This window comes from Diaporthe citri (genome assembly GCF_014595645.1).
Source record: "Diaporthe citri strain NFHF-8-4 chromosome Unknown scaffold_4, whole genome shotgun sequence".
NCBI classification, from domain to species: domain Eukaryota; kingdom Fungi; phylum Ascomycota; class Sordariomycetes; order Diaporthales; family Diaporthaceae; genus Diaporthe; species Diaporthe citri.
This window is the reverse complement of record NW_025064849.1, coordinates 3,794,123-3,820,646: the sequence shown is the minus strand read 5'-3', so window position 1 is coordinate 3,820,646 and position 26,524 is coordinate 3,794,123. Positions and strand designations below refer to the sequence as shown.

General features: G+C 56.9%; 5 protein-coding genes across 5 annotated transcripts; 2 read left to right on the top strand and 3 right to left on the bottom strand.

Annotated features, from left to right (window-relative positions):
* Positions 1-1,497: 1,497 nt before the first annotated feature.
* On the bottom strand, positions 1,498-3,740 carry INS49_010201 (uncharacterized protein; the record flags this gene model as incomplete). The annotated part of the gene is made up of 2 exons (XM_043170927.1): positions 1,498-2,780; positions 3,131-3,740. 2 exons carry the CDS (start codon positions 3,738-3,740, stop codon positions 1,498-1,500), a joined length of 1,893 nt encoding a protein of 630 aa, XP_043025492.1.
* Positions 3,741-13,290: 9,550 nt separating this feature from the next.
* Positions 13,291-13,567, top strand: INS49_010200 (uncharacterized protein; the record flags this gene model as incomplete). The annotated part of the gene is made up of 2 exons (XM_043170926.1): positions 13,291-13,329; positions 13,388-13,567. 2 exons carry the CDS (start codon positions 13,291-13,293, stop codon positions 13,565-13,567), a joined length of 219 nt encoding a protein of 72 aa, XP_043025491.1.
* A 4,310-nt stretch (positions 13,568-17,877) lies between these two features.
* INS49_010199 (uncharacterized protein) lies at positions 17,878-19,860 on the bottom strand (the record flags this gene model as incomplete). Its single annotated transcript, XM_043170925.1, has 5 exons — positions 17,878-18,235; positions 18,316-18,579; positions 18,847-19,278; positions 19,494-19,579; positions 19,807-19,860. 5 exons carry the CDS (start codon positions 19,858-19,860, stop codon positions 17,878-17,880), a joined length of 1,194 nt encoding a protein of 397 aa, XP_043025490.1.
* Positions 19,861-20,368: 508 nt separating this feature from the next.
* On the bottom strand, positions 20,369-22,103 carry INS49_010198 (uncharacterized protein; the record flags this gene model as incomplete). The annotated part of the gene is made up of 2 exons (XM_043170924.1): positions 20,369-21,863; positions 21,949-22,103. 2 exons carry the CDS (start codon positions 22,101-22,103, stop codon positions 20,369-20,371), a joined length of 1,650 nt encoding a protein of 549 aa, XP_043025489.1.
* Positions 22,104-22,576: 473 nt separating this feature from the next.
* On the top strand, positions 22,577-26,176 carry INS49_010197 (uncharacterized protein; the record flags this gene model as incomplete). The annotated part of the gene is made up of 1 exon (XM_043170923.1): positions 22,577-26,176. The coding sequence occupies one exon, from the start codon at positions 22,577-22,579 to the stop codon at positions 26,174-26,176; it is 3,600 nt and encodes a 1,199-aa protein (XP_043025488.1).
* Positions 26,177-26,524: the final 348 nt, after the last annotated feature.

Genomic DNA, 26,524 nt, shown 5'->3' with positions numbered 1-26,524 from the left:
CAGGCACGCCCTACTTTACCCCTCGTTTCGTTCCTTGCCGATGCCTAGGGATTGTGGCCTTGGAGCCTGGGCCACTCACGTGGGGTGTCATGGGAAGGAGAAGGATGAGGAGGGGGGCGGGGACGGAGGCAGGGGGAGTGAGTGGAGGAGAAGTTCGCATCAGATGTCGAGATGCACGACATGGTGTCATTTCCGGCAGGATCTCAGGGGCGGGGCGAGGAGGGGTGGTGGGCAGGTCTTTTGCCCTTTTTCCATTCGGGTTCAAGAGCTGCACAAAAAGATTTCCTGAGGGGGCATCTTCGCATGCAGTCAGCTGAGAGGATGCAGGAACGGGTCTTGGTGTGAGAGTCGGGGGCCAAATTCGGTTGGTTCGGAAGAGCGCTCCTGCTGTAAGTGTGTGGTTGGACTTGCAGCCTAGTTTTTTTTTTTCTTCCTGATATCGCGAGACTACCACCCAACGATGACCACCCGCGATACGTGCCAGGCTCTTGCAGGAGCCTGGGGCCAATCGCGCTCGGCAGACCCACGTAGTATCGGATGCTCATAGCAGTTGCACTGCATCATCGAATTCTGACCACCTGCGCGCAGCCAGAGTCCGATCTCACTTTTCGTCTCACTGCGCATGGCGAACATTGAAGCCCTAGGGCTTGTGGGGCACGCACGCACTGGCTGCTTGTTGACGATCTTCAGTCTGATATTCTTGGATTCAGCTGCGGTGGATGACGGTCGGCCTGCTTCCCGTCTCTTGTGTGTGCTGATAACTGCTTTGCGACGAATTACAACCAACGTAGAAGAGAAGACCTGCGCTCCAGACCTGCCGAGGGAGGAAAAAAGACTTTCAAAAGTAAAAGGTACTTGGATTTCGGGCAAAGCAAGCTACAAACATCCGCTCTCAGATTCCATCATGTGTGCCTGTCCAGACTAGGCTCTTGTGACCATGCACAATGCCGTCGCTCCGGTCCATTCCCCTTTCCTTGCCCTTGCGAGAACGCTCTCACGAAAAAATAGACGTCTTCGGTCCCGGTATCATACACTGGACTCCTACACGCCACCGTCTTTTGAAGGATCAGGTATTCTCATCCCCCGGATTTTTTTGCTTTCCCCCAAAACGATTCGCTACCAGTTGGTCCTCCCTTTTTTGGATGTCATCATGCATTCCCCGGCCAAGGTGAAAGAACTCCGAATTCGACACCGAAGAAACCTCGTAGTGATACAGGAAGGGCCGGGGTGTTGTAAATGCAGCAGTTGAAAAGTCACCTTCGCAAAGCCTTTTTTGATCAAACTCCTCATGGCCCGCCGTAAGTTTGCTGGGTGTAGCCAGCACCCACGGTGGAGCGATCCATCCCTTTATCCCTAGGGTGGCTTGCTCCGCATAAAGGTAGCGGGCTGGGCCGATTCGTGAAAAAAGTTCATTCAGTCATGCAGCGTCTTGTTGACCTAGTAGAGCCGCCGAGATTTGGAAACAGAAGCGAGCAAGCTCGCGGAAGCGACGCTGATCTAGTCGGATCGCTTCCTCTTCTTCTTGCCGTTGCTGTCCTCATCATTTGACGACATGTCGCTGCCATTGGCGGGCATCTCGGAGGCCACCTGGAAGAGGACCTTGCCGAAGTGGCTGTACTCCTCTGGGCCTGGGGGTCCGCTCATGGCAGGCGCGTAGGACATGCCTGGTGGTGGGTGGCCGTACGCGGCAGCCATGTTGGGGTCATCGATCAGGTTCATGACAATGGCGCCCGATCCATGGGTGCGTGCATGCTGGGTGAGGTTGTCGGAGCGCGAGAACTTCTTGCCACACTCGTTGCACTCAAAGGGCTTGTCGTGGGTGTGGAGGGACCTGTAGTGGCGCTTCAGGTGCTCCTGTCGGCGGAAGCGACGGTTGCAGAGCTCGCAGATGAATGTCTTCGAGGGGTCCTCGGTCAGGGACTGCTTACGTCCGCGACGGTTGGGGCCTGAAGGGGGAACCTGTGGGGTGCTGCCGTTGTCGGAGGCGCCAGATGAGCCACCGCAGTTGTTGGGAGTGGTGGACTCGGGGGCCGCGCTGCCACTCTGGTGCTGGTGCTCGGGGGTGCTTTGCTGGTGCTCTGAGCTGCTCTGCTCGGCATCTGCGGCGCCTTCCGTCTTGATCCGCTTCTGGCGGTGGCCGTCGCCGCTGCTTGCAGCTGAGTCGGGTGGCGAGGGCATGCCGAAGGAATCGTTGTATTCGGAGTAGTCGGAGAAGCTGTGGGAGGTGGCGCCGGAGCTGGATCGCGACCTGGCCTGGGAAGCCTGTGCCTGCTGCTCGCCAAGGTTGACGAGGCCGTTGACGAAGCTGTCCTCGGAGTCGAGGTCGGAGAAGTCGTCAAAGATTGGCAGGCCGTGGGGGACCGGGGGAGTGACCTCGGAGAAGGAGGTGACGGAGGCCGACTGCGAGGTCGCAGGAGATGTTTGCTGCTGGCCGTATGCGTCGCCCCTGAGCACAAGGTCTTGCTCCTCGTTGTCACCGGCGCACAAGGTTGGCAGGGCGGAGAACTCGGGTGCAAGGGTGGGGTTGACGGTGCCGACGGTCAGGTTGCGAGGATCGCAGAAGTCAAGGCCCTGCTCTGAAGCGGCATAGGGCGAGGGGCAGGGGGAGAGAGATGGGCACGAGATAGACGAGCTGGTGATGGCGAGGTCGGTCTGGTGGCCCGGAGCAGGGGATGCGGGCGCGGATGCGCAGAATTGGGGCTGGGCGGCCTGTGCCTGAGCTTGAGCCGGGCCCTGCGCCTGGGCGTGTGCCTGGTATGGCGACTGCTGGGGCAGGTACACTGTGGAGGGGAAAAGCCACTTGTCAGCACTCTTTTTTCTTTGCGATCAAAATGCACCACAGCTGTGGTGAAAAAGGAAATGTGCAAAGCAATTGTGAGCGGTAGGGTTTTTTTTTCTTCTTCTTTTTCTTTTCCCTGGTGCGTCTTTTTTTTTTTTCCATTTTTTTCTCTCTCTTTTCTTGGGCAACGCTCCGATATTTGGGTTTTCTTCTCTTTTGGGCCAAACCCACTATGCGCAATTGAGGTGGTGTCTCGCAGAACAATGCCATTGTCATTTCCATACAATGTCCACAACGGGACTAGTCCACTTTTCGCAGCTCAGGGTAATGCAGTGATGGGTTTCGACTTACTTGGTGTCATTGGCGGCGAGGAGCATGTGTTCCACTCGAGCATGGGGAACTGCTCAACGGGCAGAACATCGACTTCCTCCTTGATACCCATCGGTGTGCCCTCAAGGCCCGAGAACATGGGGTTGAGAGGCGTCGCCAGCATATCACAGCTGCCAGGGCTGCCCATGACACTGCCTGCGGCTGACAGTGGTGGGGTCTGGGGGTAGCACATGCCCTCAGATTCGTCGAACTTGACCGTGTCCAGGACAATTGTTGGCCTGTGGAGGGCCTGGTGAACCCGGACTGGGGACGCCTGAGGGGTGAGCACCTGTTGCTGGGGAGCACTGGTGAAGCTGTGCTTTCCCTGGGTGTGCATGGGCGGCTGTGAGCATGAAGAGCTGGGCCTGGAGAAGCCTGGCGTTGAGGGCAGTGGTGTCGAGGGGAGCACCGGCACCTGAGGGAACATCTGCATCTGTTGGGGCATCGCGTGGGGTGCGTATGGGTGTGCGTGGTGTGATTGAGGCTGAGGGTGAGGGATGAAGTGCCCGTGGTGCCTGTTCTCTGGGTTGGGGTCTGGGCTGTAGTAGAAGAAGGCCGGGCCCATTGCTTGTTGTGCCATCATGGATTCCATTGTGGTGGTGCTGGTCTGTTGTATCAATGCATCAGCCTTGAGGTGCTCTGTGGTCAACACGTGCCGGGTATGATGTCCACCCACCAAGCTATGGTCGATGATCTTTGTCCTTGTCCGACTCTGCTCTCTGGTCTGCAGTTACGATATTATGTATACGACGTGGTGGTGGGGTATTGTACACGTCTCTTCGAGAAGAGATGCTGTTGTCGAGGCAAGTGGGCCTAGCGATGGTGTGGTGTCGGATCGATCCGGTTCAAGGAATGGTTGGCAGTCTCAAGTCGGTGAGGTGAGAACTGTCTAGTTGGATGCTCGTGGGCTACTGTTATACATAAACTCGTCTGGGAGGGACCGGGTCTTGGATATTGACTCTGTTGACGGTCAAGGATACAAGGCGGTAAGAGAGAGTGGAGGACGCGTTGTCGTCTGTACGTAGTCTCAAGAACGAGTTATACTGAAAGAGGGGATGGAATGGATATTCCAAAGTCGAGTCCGGTAAAGAAAGGAAGAACCAATATGTAAATGGAAGAGGGAAACGTCTAGCTATCTGCCGATCACGAAGTGGAAACAAGAATGAGCGTGGTGAAGGGCAAACCCCAGAGAATATGTAAAGAGTGAGGGCAAGTGTATAGTCGAAAGGTTCCCAAAAAGGATCAGCACCACCAGCGAATGGGTGTATTGCCTAGAAAGGGTAGAGGAGGTCACTGACTGGGGGGGGGGCACAGGCTCGTCTCCCGGTCCCTACCCTGGTCTTGGACCACCACACCGCGGAATGGGATGCTATGCACCATGACCCTGCCCATGGCCCAACCAGACCTCCACCCTTGCCCACCTTTCCTCTTGTCTGCTTGTCTCACTTGCACCCGCCGCTGACGAGGGCTCCAGTCCCGGAACCCCGGCGGGCGAGACGGTGCAGAAACAGCATCCCTGCTCGCATGTCTGGGGCAGGGGGCTGGACATGGTGGGAGGAACTTGGGTGCTGGGTGGGTGGACAGAGTGCGCTAGCCGGATCCTATTTTAGCGACCTCTCTGTGACCGTGAGGTCGGATGTACCGCGCGACGATGGGTACAAGGCCCATCAGGGTCGTGGGTCCCATGGCAGTCCCGGGGTCCCGAGTGGTCTAGGGCCCCAGCGGTGGAGAGCAAGGACCCCAGCACCAGACAGAGGACGTGTGTGCTGGTCCGCCGGTCGAAGTTTGGGCGGGCACTACTGCTAAGTGCATGATGAGCCCAGCGAGCCCACCACATACGACACCTCGCAGCTCACAAACGGAACAGCACGAGCAAGGCCCCCAGTACTGTGCAGCTTCTCAAGACAAGAGTCTACAGACCGCTTGACGTTTGGCACGGTTACTGGTCAGTTGCCCGGTACAGAGGAGGCGTGTGGCATGCTCAGTACGAGCATTGATGGACAGGGCATGTTCAGCTGTCGGCAGCATACGAATGACTGTTTGCCACCGCGCAGGCTTTTTCTGCGCTTGTAGCTGAACTAGACGTCGGGGCAAGACCTCAGTCACCCCGGGGGCTCTGTCGTCGGGCAGGCAGACGAGCCACAGTGGGCATCTCTGACGTTTGAATCCTCAGTTGATCGTGTCGAGATGGCAGAGTCAGCTTCCGGGCGCGGAGGCAAGAGCCGGTCTCTCATTCGAGTTGACACGAGCGGGCGCAGGAGCAGCTCCGTGCAATGATAGTGCAGCATTGTCATGCGGTTCCTCATACGCGTTGTCGCTCACAATTTTGAAGGCACTGTGGGAAAGCCACAGGTACCCCATTATCACCGCAGGAGGGTGGCACGCCGAGCGCACAAAGTCGAGAGGGCGCTGAAATTGGTGGGTTATGACAATTTGCCTGTCATTTGTGCAGGCTGGCTCTTGTGCTTGAATTTGTTCCCAGCTTCTGGTTGGGATCCGGGCCCAGCAGAACCCCACAAGTACCGCACAAAAGACATACTGTGCCTTTCTTGTGCTGTGCATAACGCCGGCGAGGAAGTGGGGCTCTGCTCCACTTGATAGGATGGTACTCGTAGGACAGCCGCTTACCACATAATCGCTCAGCATGTCGCTCGCGCCCGACGACTGACTGGTCCGCCTGTCCGCGTGCAGAACTGCAACTCGACGCACTCATTCGCTTCCTGACGTCCTGTGGCTCGCCCAATGACTCTCCCCGACACGGGTGACTGGAAGTGCCATGCCTGCGCTAAGCGTGGTGAATGTGCCCAAAGTTTGTGCAGAACGTGACGCTGAGATGACTGCGAGACACTTCCCATCAGAAACGCCCGTTTGCCGACGAGCTTTCATCCAAGCGTCGCGCCGTCACCGTTCAAAGCGCCGATCCAGCGGCCACCGTGACTGTTGATGTGTGATGGCTTGGTGTGCCTGTCGCTACAGCACCGGAGGTTTAGGCTCTGTTCGGCATGGCACAGCACATGTGCAGTACTTGGCCCTACTAGAGTTCATGCGTGGTCGGTGATCTTCAGGCACTTCCCATGCCTAGCTACTTGCCACGCCACCGCGCTTGTCAGTCGACCCGGGAAGTCGAAACATGCAAAGTGGGTTTGTTCTGTCAAGCGCGGCAGCCGATCTTCTGATGAGGCCTCTTGAGTCAATAATAGCATTGAGAATGCCGTCCTATAGTCACGGCCGAGGATGAGCCGTGGCGCATGGAAAACGAGGTGGCAATGCGCAGAGCTGCGGCGCTCACGTTGCTGCGTCCTCTGAGACCGAGGCCGACTGCCCAGTTACGGGCAGTGGCCCGGCGGGTAAAGTTGCTTCGGGCACACGAGATATATTACACCAAAGGCTGAAGACGTAACCCAAAGCCAAATTTGAACGCAAGGCCGCATTAGCAGTGGTAATCGGATCTTGGAAAAAAAAAATCCGAAATCTGCAGTGAGATTTGATAGTTCGGACCGACGCTGACGGCAGAGGGTCTAAAAAGGACACTGTGACGGTAACAGTAGGATCACTTCCAATTCAGGAGGAGGAAAACTCTGTTGACGACGCATCCAAGAATAAGTCGACTGAGTGATATCGCACCCGCGTCGAACGGCCTAATGACTGCATCTTGGAGGCGCGTGCATATCATCGTCAAGTGTACGGGACCGAAGTTGGTGACTGGACGAATTCCTTCCCCCCCTCCCCCCAAGCGGGCAGCCAGCGGGCATCGCTCGCGAGCTTTCAGCCAGACAATGCGTCATGAGGCTCGCCGGCGGTTCCTTGCAAGTAACGGTGGCAACGAATGGGGGATCGCAACGCGCATCTTGCCTCCATGATAGCAGCCAGCCCTGTTTGTGGAGTTCTTTTGATGCGGCGCGGCCCACTCTCGAGGCATATTCTCTGCACTTCATCTCCCAGGCCTGGCTGGCCTGGCTGGTACCCAAACACAGGGAACAAGAGTGTGCGATGACGGACCATCGGCGGCGCCAGCAGAGGAGAGGAAAACGAGGAAATAGAGTCGATGTGACGAAATGCACATATCCCCGGTCTAGAGGCCAACCAGAGGCTTGGGTAAGACGCCGGATGAGCCGCATTAGCCAGTTGAGAGAGCCCACTGCCCTGAAGCATGCTGCAAGCACTTGACACCACGACCAGTCAGAAGGCGGCGCACGGATTTTTGCTCAGGCTGTTTGGGGCTTGCGTGCGTTGGTGGTGTCGCGCCGGTCTGGCTATGGGTGCCCTGGGTGCTTGGCGTAACGCTTTGGGCAGCCTCGATTGCAGGTGCAGGTTGCAGTGGGCGGCAGTTTCGCTTGGATATTCAACGGCAGCCTCTCTTACGGACGGGTACAGCTTCACATGTTGACGCCGTTGGAACTTGTCAGCGGCTCGCGCGCGCTGTGATCTGTAGTCCTGGTTTGTGATCCGTGGGCTGTGGACTGTGGACTACGGTCTGTGGGGTGCGAAGTGTGATCTGTACAAGTAATAGTCTTGTTGTGGCTGTTGCAGGATCTGGGCTGGCGTCTGTCGAATTGCTTGCCAGAAGCCATCAGCCCTAGTCTAGGCCAGGCCAGTCCAGCATGGTGGTAAATGAACCCAGAGCATCGGGTATGGCGGGCGAGATCAATTTCCAGACTGCCTGTCGCTCAAGCTTTGATGGCGCTGGTTGCCGGTCCATGTGGACGCCCTCAAGCCCCAAGCGGGGGTGCATGCGTCGATAAGACCAGGGACCGCCAGATACAGGCGGTGGCAGCTGTGAGACCAACTAGTTGCACCTTCCCTCGGTGTTTGGCACAAGCAAGTACTAGGCAGTTGCCTCCTATTAGTTCAGCAAATAGTTCTCTATATTGAGACGGCAAGACCTCTTTCGTGTGTGTCAGCACACACACGCCGGGCAGACCCCCAATTCTGACTCTCATCAATCCCCCTAGGGCCACTCCACCAAGGCATCACGATGGGACTGCTTGCTCCCGCCTTCCGTTCCCACTCCCGCTCCCGCTTCCTGTGCCCGACTGACAGCTCGTCTCAACTCCTGCCGTGGCATAGGTCACAAGCTAGGACTGCAACCGTACGAGCACCTGCGACAGAAGACATGCGACGGAGGACATGCGACCACGGGACGCAGATCTGCGCTCTTACGGCCACCTGCCCTCTGCTTTCCACAATTTGAAACATACCTCCTAGTACGACTGCTAGTCTCCGAACTGGACCGTCCTCCTCGACCAGTAGAGTGAGCAGAACGACACTACTATGCACAAAATGGCTCGATCGGGCGACCAATGCGACTCTCCCAGCCTAGATGGAAAAAATGGGTGGGCGAACTTGCGCCCAGTCCATCCACTGGTTCTTGTTTCATGTTTTGCCGCAAAGGTGGTTGGCTATACTAATACTACCTGTATAACACAGCAAACGGCTGTCGCTGATGATCCTTTTGGACGACCCCATCCTCGTTCGACAGCCAACCGGTGGGTATACTACCGTACAGTATTGCTCCCGGACAAGGATGCGCTTTCCGCTAGAGACACTTGAACCAACGGATAACATGTGTCATCGCAGGACCTCGACACCCAGCAGTACCCCACGGTGTACAGCACTGTACTGCATGTAGCTGTGCGTGCAGTGCATGCTAGCTGTTGTAGGGCCAAGCGACCGTCGTCATCGCCCTGTCTGCCGTCCACGGAGTCTTTACCTTCCCGATCCAGCCCACGGTGAAGGGTTTGCATGCCCTGCCAGCTTGCCCACTGTCGTACCAGCTAGCACACGGTGTTCCTGCAGGGCCTGCGAGGCCTGCGCCCGCCGGGCATGGTCTTGTCACCTGATTGCGTTGGTTTGCATGATCCGATGGACCGATCGTCTCCGTTTTCTCCACCGCAAGCCGTAATGCAGACGTTCCTGCTTCATTCTGCGGGCGGTCATTTGTCCCCTTCTGGAAGCCTGTCATAAATGCGCAGTACCAACTCCAGTCGATCTGTCAGGTTCCAGGTTGCTGCCCCGTCTGGTCCGTTTGGAGACTGTGTGAGGGGTTTCTGGGCTCCCCTCCATGAAACCCCCTGTCGTCTCCGCCCTCTGAGTTCCCCGTCCTGGTCGGTACATCCGCGGCCACCATGTAGCTCAGCCTCTGCGGTACCTTAGGCCCTCGGCGCTGGTGGCAGCCTCTCGTACCTGCATACAACCTTGCCAATCTAATGCAGGTACTGCGTGTTCACGGAACGCGGAAAATTCGAAAATCGGTCGGCTCGTCTTACGACAACCCCCAGCCAGCAGCCCAAGCCTGGGACGCAACGACGGGCTGAAGGAAGAGCTCTTGGTGGTTGCTAACTCATAATCGCCTTCGACCACCCCGTTCCTGATGGACGTTCAGATCTGGTCTCTTGCTGAGATCTGGAGCGCAGATGGACAGCAGACCCGGCGGGCCCTCCCGTCGTCTCTCCCGAGTCATTCGCGGCCCTCATGCCCTCAAGTCTCGCCGACACCGAGCCCTTGCTCACTCTGCACACAGTATTCGCAACTCTGTACTGTGTATGCTGAAGGGACTACTGCCCGGCCCCGTTTCCCGTTGCCCATGAGCCGTCAGACCGTCTTTTGCTAAATTCCCGCGAACCGTGGTCCTGTATCCATCTGTCAGGCCTCGCTAAGCAGCGGAACCTGACAACTCTGCACCACAGCGTTGCATCCACGCCAGGGTCTAGGGCTGCCGGAACCGGCAGAGGCTCTCGCTAACGAGTGCTGTGGTTTGACGGGTGCCACCATCGTTGGTCCAAAAGTCCAGCCACGGTGCCCAGTGGTGTCGAGCAGCTCCTACCATGTGAGAGCAGGCGGCGGCCCTTACATCGAGGCCCTCTCGTCGAGGCCCTCGTCGCCAGTGCTTGGCGGAGGTGATCTGCGGCTGCCTTTCCACGTCGCCGGGCTCAAGGACCTGGGCCTAGATAAGCGCGATTTTATCATGGATTGCCTGCTCGCGGTCCGAATTCGCCACCAATCTGTTGGGTGCTGACGGGTGCTGATCGAACTTAGTTTGATTGATGTCCGAGGTCATCGAATTCGTTTTTGCACTGGAACGTCTCGCATCACAACTCAACATCGTCTCAAGTCCAGTTGCCACGATCCATCGTCCTTTGAATCCTCTCGGAAGTGTCCGTCGACCTTTTCGACGACTCAGATGGATCAGGTAGTAGTGGCGGCACGTCATTGAAGGGAATTCTAGACTGGCCATGCGTTGTTGCTCCATCTGCGACTGCCGGCAGATGGCCTTCGCCGTGTCCCCAGTCACCCTATAGCCCCGTCGAACACGGACAACGAGACATGTGCCATACTACAGTATGATTCCCCACAGCGTTGCTAGATCTTCGCTGCAAGCACCGTTTTGGCCAGAGACGTACCCACTGCAGACAGCTGCTAGCCGGCTTTGGATAAATACCTCTTTCACATGATCAATGTGGTCTAGTATCGTGGTATTGGCTACGAAGTACTACCACGGTCTCAGGTCTCTTGTTCCTCGAGCCAACGTTTGGCAGGCGGCCAAGTTCGTGGCGGCCAAGCTACTACTACAAGATGATCGAGTGGACTGGGATGCACGGCTGGACTGCCAGACTGCCTGGAAACCTCGACATCGAATCCTCGGGTCGAGGTGCGGACCAGCTGGGGCTTAGTACCATTACGGACCGCTGGTTTGCGGGCCGCGGGTGGCCGTCAGGTTCTTGGTCGGTGGCTCGAGAGACGGCCCAAAGAGGGCCCTGATGGGAAAGGCCGACCTCCCCGGCCCAAGCAGCTTGCTGCCCCGGATTCCCACACTGGCTCGCATGAAGCAGACAGGGACCCCCTAGGCTTTGCAATCTGTCGTACCATCTCTGCGGGCCTGGATCCTCTGAGCATCGAAAGCTTCACCGTGGGGATCTCACAACCTGGATGGCGACCAACTCGCCTATCTCTGCATCACCTGACCATTTTCTGTCAGGTACCGAGCGGACTTAAGCGGCACAATCGCAGACACTATCGGCATTGGGAACTATTCAAGAGGAGTATATGGCTTTGTTGTGCCGATGTGCATCCATTCAGCCCTCTGACTGATCGAGAAACCACCAAATTCACGCTTTGCAGGCACACAGTAGCGGTAGAATCTCTGCCGAGGGAAGACGGCTGCGGCAGACTTAAACAACGTTTTATGAACAGGGTTAAGCTCCATGCAAGGGTCCATGGGTCACCCCGCCGTACAATTCACATACTCGACTCTGGCAGTTCGATGCGGTGAGCTCTGGGCCGACTCTGTGTCTTGAAGAGTACTATGCCATGCGGACGAGAGATGCATTGCAGAGGATCGGTGTGGAAACCCCGTGGGTGCGCTCTCTGATCGGTGAGCCTTGTCGAGATGATAGTGCCTTCGCTGGCGACATTGTATTGACTCTTCACACATCCATTAGGCACGCACTTTCTTCGGATTTATTCGAGCTCCACGCACGGTGGTAAGGATGTCCCTGTTGTCTCCATCAATGCAGCAGAGTTGCGGGGCCGGTGACCAATTGGCAATTCCGCGGTCCTGGCTAGCAGAGCCTTCCTTGTCCTTCTCGAAGGTTTCAGCGGGCGCAGAGAGGTGCTTCGAACAGGCGGCGTAGGAGCGAGAGTGGGCACGCCTGGTAGGCCTGCTGGCTCGGCGGGGTCCAGGTCGGCTCTGCGTCGCCGCTTCAATTTGACTCGCGCCATCCACTTCATTTATCGCATGCGTCCAACATCGCCCGACGCTTTGATTCAGCCAATCCCTGGCTGCCAATAGTCTGCCGGCCAGTATTATTGAGGTCCACGATGCTGCGACCTAGCAGCATAGGCAATGTTTACACTGAGGCGGCGATCATACCGTCGCTATCCATGAAATGAGGACAGTCGCGGCCACGCCGAGCGACATTTTCCATCGAAAACATAATCGCGGCCTTGGGTCAGTCTAGAAGGATTTCAGAACATGCTTGCCAACAGGGCAAGAGGAGGCCGTCACAGTCGGTGTGCGGTGCAGTAGCACGCGGAATGTTCGCGAACGCAAGTTGGGACACATTAGCGGCACCAGACCGCCTTCTCTGCTGTTGTTCCCCAGCTCCTCTATTCCTGCGAGGGCAGAGAGAACAGTTCATCCCGCAGAAGCGACCCCACGAGTGACTTTGTACACGCATCCTTCGTGGGGGTGGTTGCATTGGGATGTCTGCTACGAGAGATAACGTATGGCCTCGTTCTTCGAAGCATCCGGCGATCGCCTCTCGACAATCTTCCAAGACCTGGCCGTGGGGCTCTTCCCCCAACTGCCTCGCACACCGTCGATGGGGTCTCCATCTCTAGGCTTGATGTGGTAAGGCGGTGGACGGCGAGGGCGACGATCGTTCTAATGCTGCTTCTTGCCAGACTGTCTCGGATGGGACCGCAATCTCAACGGTATGGGTACCCCGCCGTTTGACAGCTTCCTCTCTGCCCCCGGGAGTGTCTCAGATCCAGAATCTGTCTGCCGTCTCAAAAGCAAGAGCCTGGCCTGTCAGGCCATCTGCCGCATGGACTTTCATCGAGGCAGTGTAAGACCTGCAGGAACGTGCCTGGATGTTGCAAGCAGTGGCACTCGGGACGGATGCATCAACTGCCCATTGGCGCAGTCGGAAACCAGGCCAAGACAGGATGCGCGGAGTACGGACCGAGCTCGAATCCTCCTACTGGGTGTGCTACGGCAGCACATATGTAGTCTTCTGGGTAAAAAAGCAGCCAATGTCACATGCCACGCACTCCCATATGCAGCAGCATCTCCTGTTGCTGTGATCCGCGCTGCAGCTAAGCTTGTTGGCTACGGCTCTAGGACGAAAGTGCCCATAAGAGGAAATCGGTCCTCCTCAGGGTACCGTTGGCGATCACCCAAGCTTGACAGAAGCATGCTCTTTCTGGGCTGTTGAAAGCGGGAAAGTCTCAGACCTGAAACCACCCGGCCATGTGCTGTCTGCAACTGGCTGCGTGGTGGTTGCGAAGCTACAGGAAGAAGGGGCACTACTGCAGGGCCAACTGGAAGCTCAATGGCTGCTTGGGTGCTGAGCGGGCTAGCAGACTCGACGCCAACTGAGGGGGAAACGCAGGGGTGCAGGTCGCATGTTGCAGGCTGTCCCATGCGCGCCGAAAAGCTGGAACCGCAGATACGGTTCACGGTCTGGAAGCTCTGGAAACCCTGTCTCGCTGCTCACTTGCTGGACTCGCACGCATCAGCGTCAGAGGGATATTGACGTCGACGTTGGAGAGACATCATGGCTGTCCCCTCCAGCTGCGCCTCTTGCCATGATTGACGGCCGGCCAAGTAGCGAGTACGAGCCCGACCCCGACCTGGTAGACTACTTCTACCTCCACAGGCGTCTGCCGCGGTCCTTGCTGCATCAAGGACTCCCCTAGGCTGCGCTGTAGGCTACGGTTTTCTCGGGGCAGCTCAGAGGCCTAGAGTCGCGGGCGGGTTGAAGACTTTGCCCGGCGGCATGGCCTGACGTAGCCCAGAGCAATGGTGCAGTGCTAGGCCTGCCTTCGGTAATCAATAGACGGCTCGATTGCAAAATGGCCGAGCCTGTTCTGTGCCCGCCGTTTCCACCCTGTCGCCCGAATTGGCAGCAAACCTCCAAGCCTCGACGTAACGGGTGGTTTTGGTGACGCAGTTGCAGATCGCAGGACCTCCCATTTGCATCCTAATGATGATGCGTCTCGGCGGGGCTGATCTCTACCACTGCTTAAGGCTGGTCGGCGCCGCGCACGAAAGATAGGCTACGTTGCCCTTATCACTGACGTTTCGATGTACTGTACTTTGACATCCTTCCCAGGCAGCGCCCTCTTTCTTTCCTCAAAGGGGATGATTGCCTTTCTGGGCAGGTCGTAGGGGATCCTGATGCATCCTGGCCGATGCAGACATTTGGCAGTGGCACCAAGGTCAAAGGTATTATGATGGGGGCGAGGCTTAGGCACTGCATGCCAATGCCCTCGGGGTGACCCGTTCGTCTGGACCCGACCTCGGCATATGCACGCTGACTGCTTGGCATCGCGATCGGGTTCTCATTGGGGAGGCCATCCTATGCCCTCACCCGAGTCACCACACCCTCACAGTGCTCTCCAGATCCTGCAGGACGCTTTCCTGAACCTTGAGAGCCCGTGCAGACCGTTTTGGGGGCCGGCCGTGCCTCCCGCTACGCAACGCCTCGGGACGGTGTCTTGCGATTGGCATCTCGTTGGCTGCCAGGACACTGGGACGAGGATGCGGCAGCATCAAGGTTCGGAGGATCTGCCAGGTACGAGTAGCTCTCTGTCGCTTGGATTCCATGCCATTAACCCAGACAATCAATCTATGCAGTCCGATGTTTTAGAGTTCAGCTGGGTGGGCTATCCCAATCGCCCACAAGTGCTGCTCGCCTGCTGGTGTCTGCCGATCTGGCCAATTGGGGCTACGCTGCTTCGGTCAGGTCTCGTCATTGGCAGCTTTATCTCAGGTTTGTGCGGAGAGCAGACTTTGTCCGACAGGGACTATCTTGTCAACATAATACCAGGAGATGCCTGCCTTAGCTCGACTCAGCATCGTCCCAACTACCAGGACAGATCAGGTCAGGACACAAGCCGTAGATCTCCTCATCGCAATATCACGGAACAACCCAAGCGGGCCTGCGGCCGTGATGGGCAGGATGCCCTGTCGAGAGCAGCATCGGGAGAGAAGGTTGACGCGTAGATCCCTTGGGGCACCCCATGCTTTTCTGCTTTGGTGGCCCACGAAGCGGCTGACCAAGGGCAAGGTGCTGGCGAGGACTTTTGCTACAGTGCGGCCGTCCCTTCACCAGGCTGCTCAGATCCCCCCATACGCCGGTGCCGCCCGCCTCGGCTGTTTCAAAACTATTTTGGACTCCGACAAAGTTGGAAGTGGCCCCCGTCAATTACTAGGACCGCATTGAAATGCGTACCTCGACGCCGGTGTGTACACCGAGGGCCATGGGCACGTTGCAGCGCTCCTCGAGGGATCCTCTTCCCACCGTACCGTTGTGGGCAGTCTGCTCCGGCCGGACGCCCTCGGTGACAAGCGACACAGCGGTCGAGGTTCTGCCACGTTCTGGAACACCTTTTCGATGTTCCATGGGTGTTTGTGTGCGTATACATCTACGTATGGCATGATAATGATGATGATGTTGTTTTGCCTTCGGGCGGGCAGAGGCTGCGCGGATGCTTTTCTGCCCAAAGCACGCTGACGAGGCTTTATGGCGGCGGTATTGTGTTTCCTTGCAAGTGCGAGGACATATGTTGATACGAGCGGGCGATGCTATTCAGGTCTCCCTCTTCGACCGAGAGCGCCGAACGAGATCCTGATCAATGGGTGATCCGGTAGAACTCCGGGTGCACGGCTTTTTCCTCTCCTCTTTCTCTCTTTTTCGTGCTGCACGTCTGTGGGTACCACAGGTTGCCATCCGGGCGCGATTGAGATCTCGGGGAGAGTTGCCTGCTCTTCTGACGGCCGGCTGCCATTTGACAGATGGTGGCACGGGCGTTTGTGTTACGACGTAAGCCAGGTTTGGTGGGCTTTTGCGTGTCGGTGCCCGGGAGGCTCAGAGGCTTGGAGTCTGTTCTCTGGAGGTGGACATGGATGTCGTGCAGTTTGACGTTCTCAGATGGACGCATCGCATATTGGAGACAATCTTAAACCTCCGTCACTGCCGAGTCACATCTAAGGTGTCACGCCTTTGTGATACCATCGCTGTGTATGTCAAGATGACAGCCGGGCTCGAGCGCTAATCAGATACGGATGCTATGTCATCGTCCAAAATGCCCAATTCGGTTGTTTTTGCGGCCGTGGCCCGTTTGTTTCCAACGTGTAGAACAGGCTAAAATCTTGGATGACTTTTGACTACTATACGATCACTATCTCTCGCAGCCTCGCACTCTACTTTGACAGGACCGTTAAGAAAGTGCATATGATCGCCTGAGATCACCAGACCAACCCGAACTCTGCAGACGGAGGCCGCCGTCGGAAAGTCCGGTGCTGTGCATTCATGCGTGGCCAGCCAGGTTTCCAAGCCTTCCCCAAGGTGTCGACCAAGGCACAGGCACAGCCTTGCGGGTTTGTCTCGGGCGAGCCGGGTCGGTTCGGTACAGCCTGCCCACAGCTCTCTCTTTTGTTCCGTCGACCAAACTCCCTCCCCCGAAAACCCTAGACGCACTATAAAGATGTGCGCGTATGGGAGGTTTTGAGCAAGTTATTCCGTCCGATCTAGCCAGAGAGGCAGGCAGGTGTCGCGCGTCGTGATGGATGCGTGACGCCTGTGCTCCCGCATGCCCTCCCTTGCGCGGGCCCTGTCCTGCATTACCTGGGTGCTGGGTGTTGCGCAATGCTTATATTGGGGCTGGCATTGCTGCTCATGGAGATGGGACGGCCCCGGGGGGGGGGGGGTATCTTCTGCAGATGGGCTACGACCTCGCACATTGATGCCGACGATCAGCCCTGGGATGAGCCGTCCAGCAGCAAACAGGGTCACGCTTGACAGTGGCTCAGCGGGCGATTGGCTTGTCCGGTGTGCAGTGAAGAGGAAAAGTCTGTGTTGTTTCGCGTAGATTCACACGCTCCCGAGCCGCAGGCGTCATCTTTACTCGTCAGTGAGATGATGTATCCTGCAGGATGGGTGACTTGTGTACCATGCGATGCGAATTCCCCACCCCCCTGCCACACCTATAGCATGTTGCATTACGACAGTTCGGCCGTTGTGTCGTGGGAGCTGTCCTGTTCCTGAACTGAGTTCATGGGTGGCTTGTCGAGGAGCCGCACAGCCTCCTTGCTATCACCACTTGGCTGAAGCATAGGATGCCGTTGGTGATATGTCTGTCTATGTGACTACCGCAAAGCTATCCCTCGATTTTTGGCTCCAATGTGAGACTCTGGCTGGAGTGGGGGCTGTTTTGGCATGGCGGGATGGGGAAATGAAAGAGCAAAACCCTAATTCACCGTAGCATTGACATCTCGCCTATCTGAGATCGGAGCAGACGCCAGATACCGGGGGACAGCGGGATGGGGGCTCCATACCCAAGGAGAAAGCCGCATGGCCAGAGAGCGGGAGAAAAAACAGGCCATTGACCTCCACCAAGCGCGGTCGCGTTCCGGTGACGGTAGTGGTTGACGGGTGTGGCTTGTCACGTCCCCCGAACCTCGTTAGACTTGCGATCGGCGCCGGGCTGCCCAGAGGGTCACGGTCACATCGCGCGGCGATGGACGTGACGGAAGAGGAAATTCTCAATAGTGCTAGGAGGCCTTGAGGGTCGAAGAGGAAAGGCGCGGAGAGGGTGGCTGGGGGCTTTTCGAAGAGAAGGGAAGGGAAGGGCAGGCTAGGAGAGTTTTTTTTTTTTTTTTGGGGGGGGGGGGGATGGCATCACTGTACGGGGCAGATCCCGTACGGTCTCGCGTGCTTCTCGCCCGGCTTGGGTGTGACTTGGCGACCATTAGCTTCTGGACTGGTCTCACGTCTTCCCGGTGCGGTAAAGATGAATGGATTCTATGCTATCTACACAGTATCAAGTGATGGATGCTACAGAAGATCTGGTATGAGAGCAGGGGTGACCTTCACCAGCTACGCAGCTCTGTGGCTTGCTGCTTGAGGCCTGATGAAAGCCTGATCAGCACCGTAGCAGCGGCTGAGGCCCGGTGGAGGCTCATTGCGTAATGGACCGTCCCTCAATGACACGGGCCCGATCACCTAATTTCTCGGTGCGGCGGCGCCGGCAGCGTTCGCTTCGTCGGCACGCTGGACACATTCCTCGAGAACCTGCCAGAACTTTGTGGTGTCGACGCCCCTCGGTATCCGCACGCCCTCCTCCCCAGCCGGAAGCAACGTTGCGAGGGTCCGGCCCAGCTGAGAGCCCCGGTGTAGGGCGTCGTCGTGGGTACCCTCGGTGATGACCTGGACAGCAAATCGCTCGCGCTTGTTCGGGTTGTCCGAGGATGAGTTGGGGTCACACTCATCAAAGGCAATCTCCCACTTGGTGCCCGTCAGCACGGCGGCTACCGCCAGCGGGTCGTGCAGAGGAGGTCCTTCAATGATGCCGAATACGTCCCTGTAAAGCACAGACAAGGTCATTAGCGTCGATGAATCTCGAAGGAGATCGTGGCTGGCCGAAGCGAAGTCTACACTCACTTGTACGTCTTTGCGAAGAACATGAGCAACTCGACGAGCATCGTTCGGAGCACGGTCTTGCCAATCCTCGGCCCGGTGGTCTCGACCGGCTCCGTCTTCGAGTCGTTCAGAGACACCTTGTCAGCACCGTAGAGGAGAAGCTCCTGAACATCCTGCCTCGCGAGCACAAGATGTGTCGTATCGAGAGGCAAGATGGTCGTTTTGGCTGCGAGTTCCTTGGTGTGAAAAATGAACGCCGAGGCCTCGGGATCAATGATGATGTTGCTATTTACTCATGGATCAGTAAGATGGTCAGATCTGGGTCTAGCGATGTGACATTGGCCATGCTCGGATGTTTAATGTAGTATCATAGGCAAGGGAGTATTCACAGACATAACACTTGTTTTGTCCCATGACCACGTCTGTTCACGAAAGCTAGGTTACAGCACCGCTGAGGGCAGGACCTCGACGCTTGCTTCCATCTCGGACGCAGGCGACACCACAGGGAATCCCAAGGGCATAAACAGAACAAGAAAAACGTAGCACACTTACAACTCGGCCCAGGGCGTCCAGTTTCCAATGCGAGCCTTACCATCAACAATGCCATACACAGCGCTGGTGAAGCCATCGCCCACTGCACCTCCCATGAGACTCAGCCCCTTGACATGACCAATCAAGTCCGGATACGTCTGGAACAGCTTGGCCGCGTTCGTCAGGCTGCCCGTCGCGACGACCCACGCCGTGCCTGGCTTACACGCCCGCAGGGCGGTAGCAGCGGCATCGATGGCAGCCACGTCCCTTCGCGGCTGGACGAGCGGCTCGGGCAGCAGGGTGGTCCCATCCAGGCCGCTCTCGCCGTGAATGTCCTCGGCATTCTCGGACAGGCGCGGCCTCTGGAGGGGCGACGAGGCGCCCGGGTAGATGGGGATGTGCTCATGTTGCCCAATGGCCGTGAGCACGCTGGTGGCATTCCACGTCGTTCTCCTGGTGAGCGCGGGATGTGGTCAGCTACGGGCTCCCTCCCTTTCCTCGTATTGCTCCATGGTCGAAACGTTGGTATGCTTCCCCCCCCCCCCCGGGACCGGGATCCGCCAAAGCAAGAGAGAGAGAGAGGCGCGCCGCAGGCTTGGGCCATTCATGCTTCTCGGCCTTCCGATGGGCGCGGTCCGGGACGAGCACAACCCTGGGGGTGAACATACTCTAACGGGGCATTGCCAAAGACGGTTGATATGCCCAAAAGCTTGATGCCTGGGTGATATGCTGCCAGGAGGATGGCGAAGACGTCCTGGACTGTGGTCAGCGTGGCGAACTAAAGTTTCGTCATCAAAGGAGTTTCCGGATGAGCTGGGGACATGAGTTGCGGTGAAGGCGGACCGTCTCCAACTATGCCCGTGGGAGGGAGGCGTGCAGAAGCCTCACGATCAGTCCGGATCGCAAGTTGTCTCAGACCGCCCATTATCAAAGTTTAAAGAGCAGGCCTGAGGATCAGAGATGCCTGCAAATGTAACTCACGTCGTGGCCAGGGTCGGCGTCCAGCCAGACTGGAACTCTCTCGTCCTCAGTCATCTCGGCAGGATGCTGTATGTATGTGTGGTTACTTGGATGGGTAAGAATTAATGAGGGGAGCTTTAAGGCGTGGCTGCGAGAATGCCTTTCGGCAGATGAAGAGGAGAGCGAATGCTTAGTTGTAGCTGGAGTTTGTTGCAAGGGACAGCAGCAAACGACACGGTCAGCCACGGCCAGTTGTTCGGTCTATCGCAGAGGCGGTCGCCGAGGCGGAGGTCAAAGCCGCCCACTTCTTTGCGGCGCTTCCCCCGGCAACAAAGCGCGCTTGCGGCTCTATCACATGTGTGCAGCAGCTCAGTGGAGATTGTGGAATCAAAGACACCATTGCATCACACTCAGCATTGAGCAATAGTACGGTAAATGAACCATTTCCTGCACGGTGATTTCACAAAATAGAAAGAGAAGATTGAATTTTGTAGTAATATGGCTGTGCATGAGGGTATCATCAATTCAGCATTTGGCTACCGACGCAAATGAGCAGCTGCTCCCCTGAGCCGTGGTCAAGTCGTTACGACTCAGCTGCTTTTCTCTTCTCAAGGACCTTCATCACATCTGCAACACTATTCACGTCTCCCTTCTTCTTCTTGGGGCCTCGCTTGCGCTTGGACTTGCCGCCGCCTCCATCTTCACCGTCATCCTCATCGCCCCATTTGGAAAGCTTGGTCTTGCCGTCGTCTGCCAGCTCCTCCTCATCCGCCAGGCGGTTCGTGCCGAAGCCCAAATCCATATCCTCCGCGTCACGATCTGCGGACGCCATCATCTTCTTGAGCCTCTCTTGCCTCTCAGCCTCCTTCTGTTCTTCCTCCGACTTGGTCGCTGCATTGAGCGTCTTTGCTTTCTTGAGGGCAGCCAGCACCGACGGGTCGTTCGTGGCCGGTCGCGCATTCTGTTCCTCAGATATCAAGCTAGACTTGAAGTAGTTGCGAGGGTGTTGCGCTTGCGGCTTCGGTGGAGGCGGTATGTCCTCTTCCACTGCGACCCGGCCTTCCGAATCAACCTCGCCCTCGCTCCTTGGTGAATGAGACTTCGTCTTAGCCTCCTTCTTCTGCTCGTCATCATCAGGCTCATCACTGTCGTCTGAGTCTGATAATATGCCACCTAGTGGATCGTAGTCTGACCCCACGTCAGAGAACATATTTACGTCCTCGTCGGCCTTGGCTTGCTCCTCCAGCTTCTTCTTGTAGTACTCGGGGACTTCCATGCCCAGCACTTCGGCGTTGGGGTCGACCTTGAACGATTCCCGCTCTTTCTCGACTTCTGCTGCAACTTTTCGGACCTTGCGCTTCTCATTGCCGTCCTCGTCGACAATGATAAGCACCTCTCTGCCTTTGGCGTCGCGCTCTATCCTCGAGCCCGGCTCCTTCTTGGCGCCAATCTTTTTGAATTTTGATCCCAGAGCCGACTCCTGCTGTGCTTTGGCAGCCTCACGGGCAGCCTTCATCTCTGCCAGGATCTGGTCCCGTGTCCGCTTCTGTCCGGGGACCAACATCCTGGTGGCTAGTTGTCCCTTTTTCCTAGCCTTCTCCCTCTCGATGGCGGTGACCTCCTTCTCCTCAAGCTGCTCGAAGGCATCGTCCACGTCGTCTTCCGCAGATTCGTCTTCCTCCCCGGGCGACGGCTCTGCTTTGTCTTGGTTGGGCTTGTCTCCACTGAAGACATCCTCGCCCTTCCTGACCCTCTCGAGTAATTTGAAGTCGAGGCCTTTGATCAAGTGCGTACTTGATAGATCACCGCCGGCGATTTCGTTCCTGAGCTTCTCAAACGTGGCCTGATCGATCTCCTCTTTCTTCAAGGACTCCTCCAGCGCTTGTATCCGCACAGCCTTGTCGTCCTCCTCCTGCTCTGACTGCCTTTGTTTTGCGCGATCTACGTAGCCCTCTGCAAACTTGGTGCCCTTGGGCGCGGAGGTTCGGAATTTCTTCTTCGGCCGGTCTTGCTCGTTGCGCTCCGCGAGCTGGCGCGCAAAGTCGAGACGGCCGGCACCTGCACCAGCAACGGATCGTCTGCGAAGAAAGTCTGTCAGCATGCAGTCTTGATGTAGTGATGCAGTCTGAGGGCAGAATCCAACAAGCTGACTGGGAAACTCACGGTGTCATCGGGATGCTGGACTTCAGTCGAGACCCGAGTGCAGAGGTCCCAACGCCTCCGGACGCTCGTGGAGATGGCGATGCGCCATCCTGAGCTCCGCTCGGCGACTTGGCCGAGTTAGCAAGGAGGAGCTTTCGAAATTGCTCGTTGTTCATGTTGTACCACCTGATCCGAGCAAGAGTATCCAGACACAGAGTGGATTGTCGAGGTGAGAGATGCAGAATGGAATCGGACGTTCAGAGTTCAAAGTAATCGGGGGTTGACAGGCCCCACCCCCCCCCCCCCCCCCCCCCAAGGCAACTTACAGACGCCGCTCATTAAGGGTCAGGGTTGTGTTCTTTGAGTGGTCAGCTGAGTTCGTGGCGACGGGTCTACGCGTTACGTCAATTCAACCCGCAACCGTGATTGAAACACGCCTTTCACACGACAGACAGCATGCTCAAGCTGATATGACTGGCTTTGTTAATACCCCAAGAGAGCTTACAAGCAGCCTTTGAGCTCAGGTTTCTCTGCTTGGAAGCCTGCTCAGGCATACCCGCACTATGACTTCCAGGTCGCTTTTGCCTGACCTTGGCTTACACAGAAAGAAGAGCTGATATTCGAGTCCATCATTTGAGCTTCATTCACAATGGGTAGCCGTCTTGAGAAGAATTCGAACGCGGTGCGTAAGCGCATCCAGGATCACACCTTCTCCGACGAAGCCGGCGAGGAATACGAACCCAGCGCCTTCGGAGGCTTCGGCGATTACTTCCGGCGCAAGAAGATCAAGCTTCAGAACTTGGACGCCGAACTTCGTGAGGGCAGCAGCAAGCCACAGATCTTCAAAGGCGTTGTCGCTCATGTGTCTGGATACACACAACCGCCTCTGCACGTCTTGCACAAACAGCTTGTCGAACATGGCGCAGGTTTTCTCCAGTACCTGGACTCGAAGACCATGGCCACTCACATCATCGCCTCGTCACTCACGCCCAAGAAGGCTACCGAGTTCAGCAGCTACAGGATAGTAAAGCCGGCCTGGGTGGTGGACTCGATTGCTGCGGGCCGCATGCTACCGTGGGCTGATTACCGAGTGATCGATGAGGGTCCGAGGCAGAAAGTCATCAAGTTCGGAGACGATGGGAAGATCTCCTCACAGGCGCACACGCCGCAGAGAGGCTACCATGACCAGATCCAGAGCAGCTTCTACACAAGCCAATTCAAGAAACCCGCTACCCCGGCTACCAAGGTGAACTTCCCAAGCTCATCTGCTTTGACACAAACCCCGACGCCTTCCAAGTACACTCCTTCGAGACTCAAGGCACCTGAAACCATCGAAGATGACTATGGCGATGATGTTCTAGAAGACCTGGAAATGGCAGATTTCAAAACCTCGTCCCCCGCGTCAGAGGAACCGCCAGAGACAGGCGTGGATGATGTCGTGACCTCCGTTGGTGAGGAAAGTCCGGCTGCAGAGGTGAATGAGTCTATTCAAGACAAGACAGTCTCGCAACCTCCCAAGGAAATCCCACATGATACACCCGGCCCTGCACCCCACAACCCTGCGCCAACTTCCGAGGAGCATAACGCATGGCTCCTGTCCGATCCGAGACTGAGAAAATCCTCAACCGCAAACCCGGACTTTCTGAAGCAATACTACTCAGAGAGTCGCCTACATCACTTATCCACATGGAAGGCAGAACTCAAGTCCAAGATGCAAAGGCTCGCCAATGAGAAGGGCACCTGCTCAACCAAGGCTATCAAGCGGCGGCCTGGCTCCCGACGATATGTCATGCACGTGGACTTTGACAGTTTCTTTTGCGCGGTCTCTCTCAAGAGTGCACCTGAATATATCGACAAGCCGGCCGTGGTGGCACACGGCACCGGCACAGGGTCAGAGATTGCGTCTTGTAACTATCCGGCGCGGAGATATGGTGTCAAGAATGGCATGTGGATGAAACGAGCGCTGGAACTTTGTTCGGACATCAAGGTTCTGCCATATGATTTCCCTGCGTATGAGGAGGCCAGTAGGCTGTTCTATGAAGCCATTCTAGAAGTGGGTGGTGTTGTCCAGAGTGTCAGTATCGACGAGGCTCTAGTTGATATCACCACGCTTGTCCTCGATGCCTCTGGGTCACATGGCCAAGGCATCTCTGAAGGAAGCATCTGGAGGGAACAAGAAAAGGCAGATGAGCTTGCCATTGACCTGCGCAAGCGAATCAAGGAAAGGACGGGCTGCCAGGTCTCCGTGGGCATCGGTGGAAACATTCTTCTCGCCAAGGTCGCACTCCGCAAAGCGAAGCCGGCGGGCCAATACCAAATCAAGCCGGAAGAAATTCTCGACTTCCTAGGCGAGCTTAAGGTGGAGGACCTGCCCGGCGTTGCGTACAGCATCGGCGGCAAGTTGGAGGAAAATGGGATCAGGCTGGTCAAGGATATCAGAGAGGTCTCAAAGGAGCGTCTGGTATCTGTACTGGGTCCGAAGACGGGTGAGAAAATCTGGGAATACTCGAGAGGCATCGACCGTGCTGAAGTGGGCGACGTGTCCATCCGCAAATCCGTCTCGGCAGAAGTCAACTGGGGAATCCGCTTTCTCAACCAGCCCGAAGCCGAAGAATTCGTCATGAACCTCTGCAAAGAGCTGGAAAAACGCTTGTTGAACGAGGGCGTCAAGGGCACAAACCTCACCATGAAGATCATGCGGCGAGCTCTAGACGCGCCGTTGGATCCGGCAAAACACTTGGGCCACGGGAAATGCGATACCTTTAACAAAAGCACGGTATTTGGCGTCGCAACTCATGATGCTGAGAAGATTGGTAAAGAGGCTGTCTCCATACTTCGATCCTTCAAGTTAAGCCCTGGAGATCTGCGAGGCCTAGGTGTCCAGATGCAAAGATTGGAACCGATCAAGCCCTCAGCAGCGCCTGATGGGAGCCAAAAGAGACTCAGTTTCGGCGCATTCGGGAATGCGACCGGTTCTCACCCATCGAAGAAGTCGGTAGCGCCTGTGGCACCCATGGGTCTTGATGACATTTCCGATGCGGGTAGCCCTGCGAAATCAAGAGCTGCGGCTCAACAGACACGGCGAGACGTGTCTGAAGACCCTATCTCGGACAACCCACTCACTCCTCGCAAGCCGAAAGGACTGTCCATCCACCCTGCTCTTGCGCTATCCAGGGCAAACGAGGCTGACGAGAAGGCGAACACGCCGTTGAACGTCATGGGAACGCAATTTATCATGCCATCGAACCCAGACCCAGAAGTCGTCGCAGCGCTGCCCCAAGACATTCGGAGCCGGCTGATGGCACCGCAGCCACGCCGAGGCCCTGGTTCGGTACTGTCAAGAGAAGGCTCACCTGCATTACACAACACAAGCGGACGCCAGTCGCGGGAGCAGAGTCCAGCCGTGTTGGAGCCTCAAATTCCGCCGGACATCGACCCCGAAGTATTCAATGCTCTCCCGGACGACATGAAGGCTGAGGTACTTGCACAATACGCTCCAAGGAGGAATGTGCAGAGCATCCCTGCCCAACCGCAATCACCACGCCGGGACCGGATTATCCGCCCACTTCCTCATAGAAGCCCAGCCAAACGAGGGCGAGGGCGGGGTGGAATGCGAGGCATGCTGAGCAGGACGCGTGAGAGGCAGCGAGACGCCAGCGCTGGACTCATGCAGACGAGCTTCGTCACAATGGGCAACAGGAGGTCAGCATTGGAAAACGCAGCCGAGGAGATCGAGGAGCTCGACCAGGCCTTCCTAGCCGAGCTGCCCGAGGAGGTCCGCAAGGAGGTCATAGCCGATCACCGCCGGCGAAAACTCGCCCAGAAGTCAGGCCTAGGCCTCAACCTAAAAGGCCCAGGGCGCCGCAATGCCGCGGACCGGGCGAGGGAGACGACCAGTGGGCAGAGCAAAATCGCCTTCCCGAAGCCTCCAGGCAAGGTCGCATTTACGGCGACCTCGCTTACTTCTATCCAGGAGGTGAAGGATATGCTGAGTGCCTGGCACCGGGAGACGGAGGACGAGGGGCCGCACAAGGATGACGTCGAGGTCTTTGAGAGGTATCTTGCCCGCGTCGTGACCGAGGAGAGGGATATGGAGAAGGCCAAGAAGCTGATACGGTGGCTGGACTGGCTTGTTGACGACGGCGAGGACAGCAGGGGGAGGAAGGGGTGGATGGATGCCTTTACTGGCGTTAAGAATGCTGTTCATCGGGCGTTGGAGGAAAGGGGCCTGGGACCTATGGTGCTTTAGGCGTTGTTATATTGGGCACGGAATGCTTGAATATGAAGCAGTCATCTCCTGAACGGTACGGCAAGCGTGGAGTGCGTGCGTTATGGATTTATTGATAAGGGAGCTAGTTGATGGGCTCAAGTCCTCACAGGCAAGACTTTACACGAACAAACTCAACGCCGGACCCTCCTTAAAACCTCAGGTTGCACAACAAAGCAAGGTTCCAGGTAGTACTTTCTCAAGAACACAATTGTACCAGGTAGGCTGTCAGGTAATGGAGGTGCACGCCGCTTCCTCCCGCATCTCACGTGTGCCGCCAGACTCGATTATACCAACGAACGTGAATAGTGATGAGATAATATTCCAAAA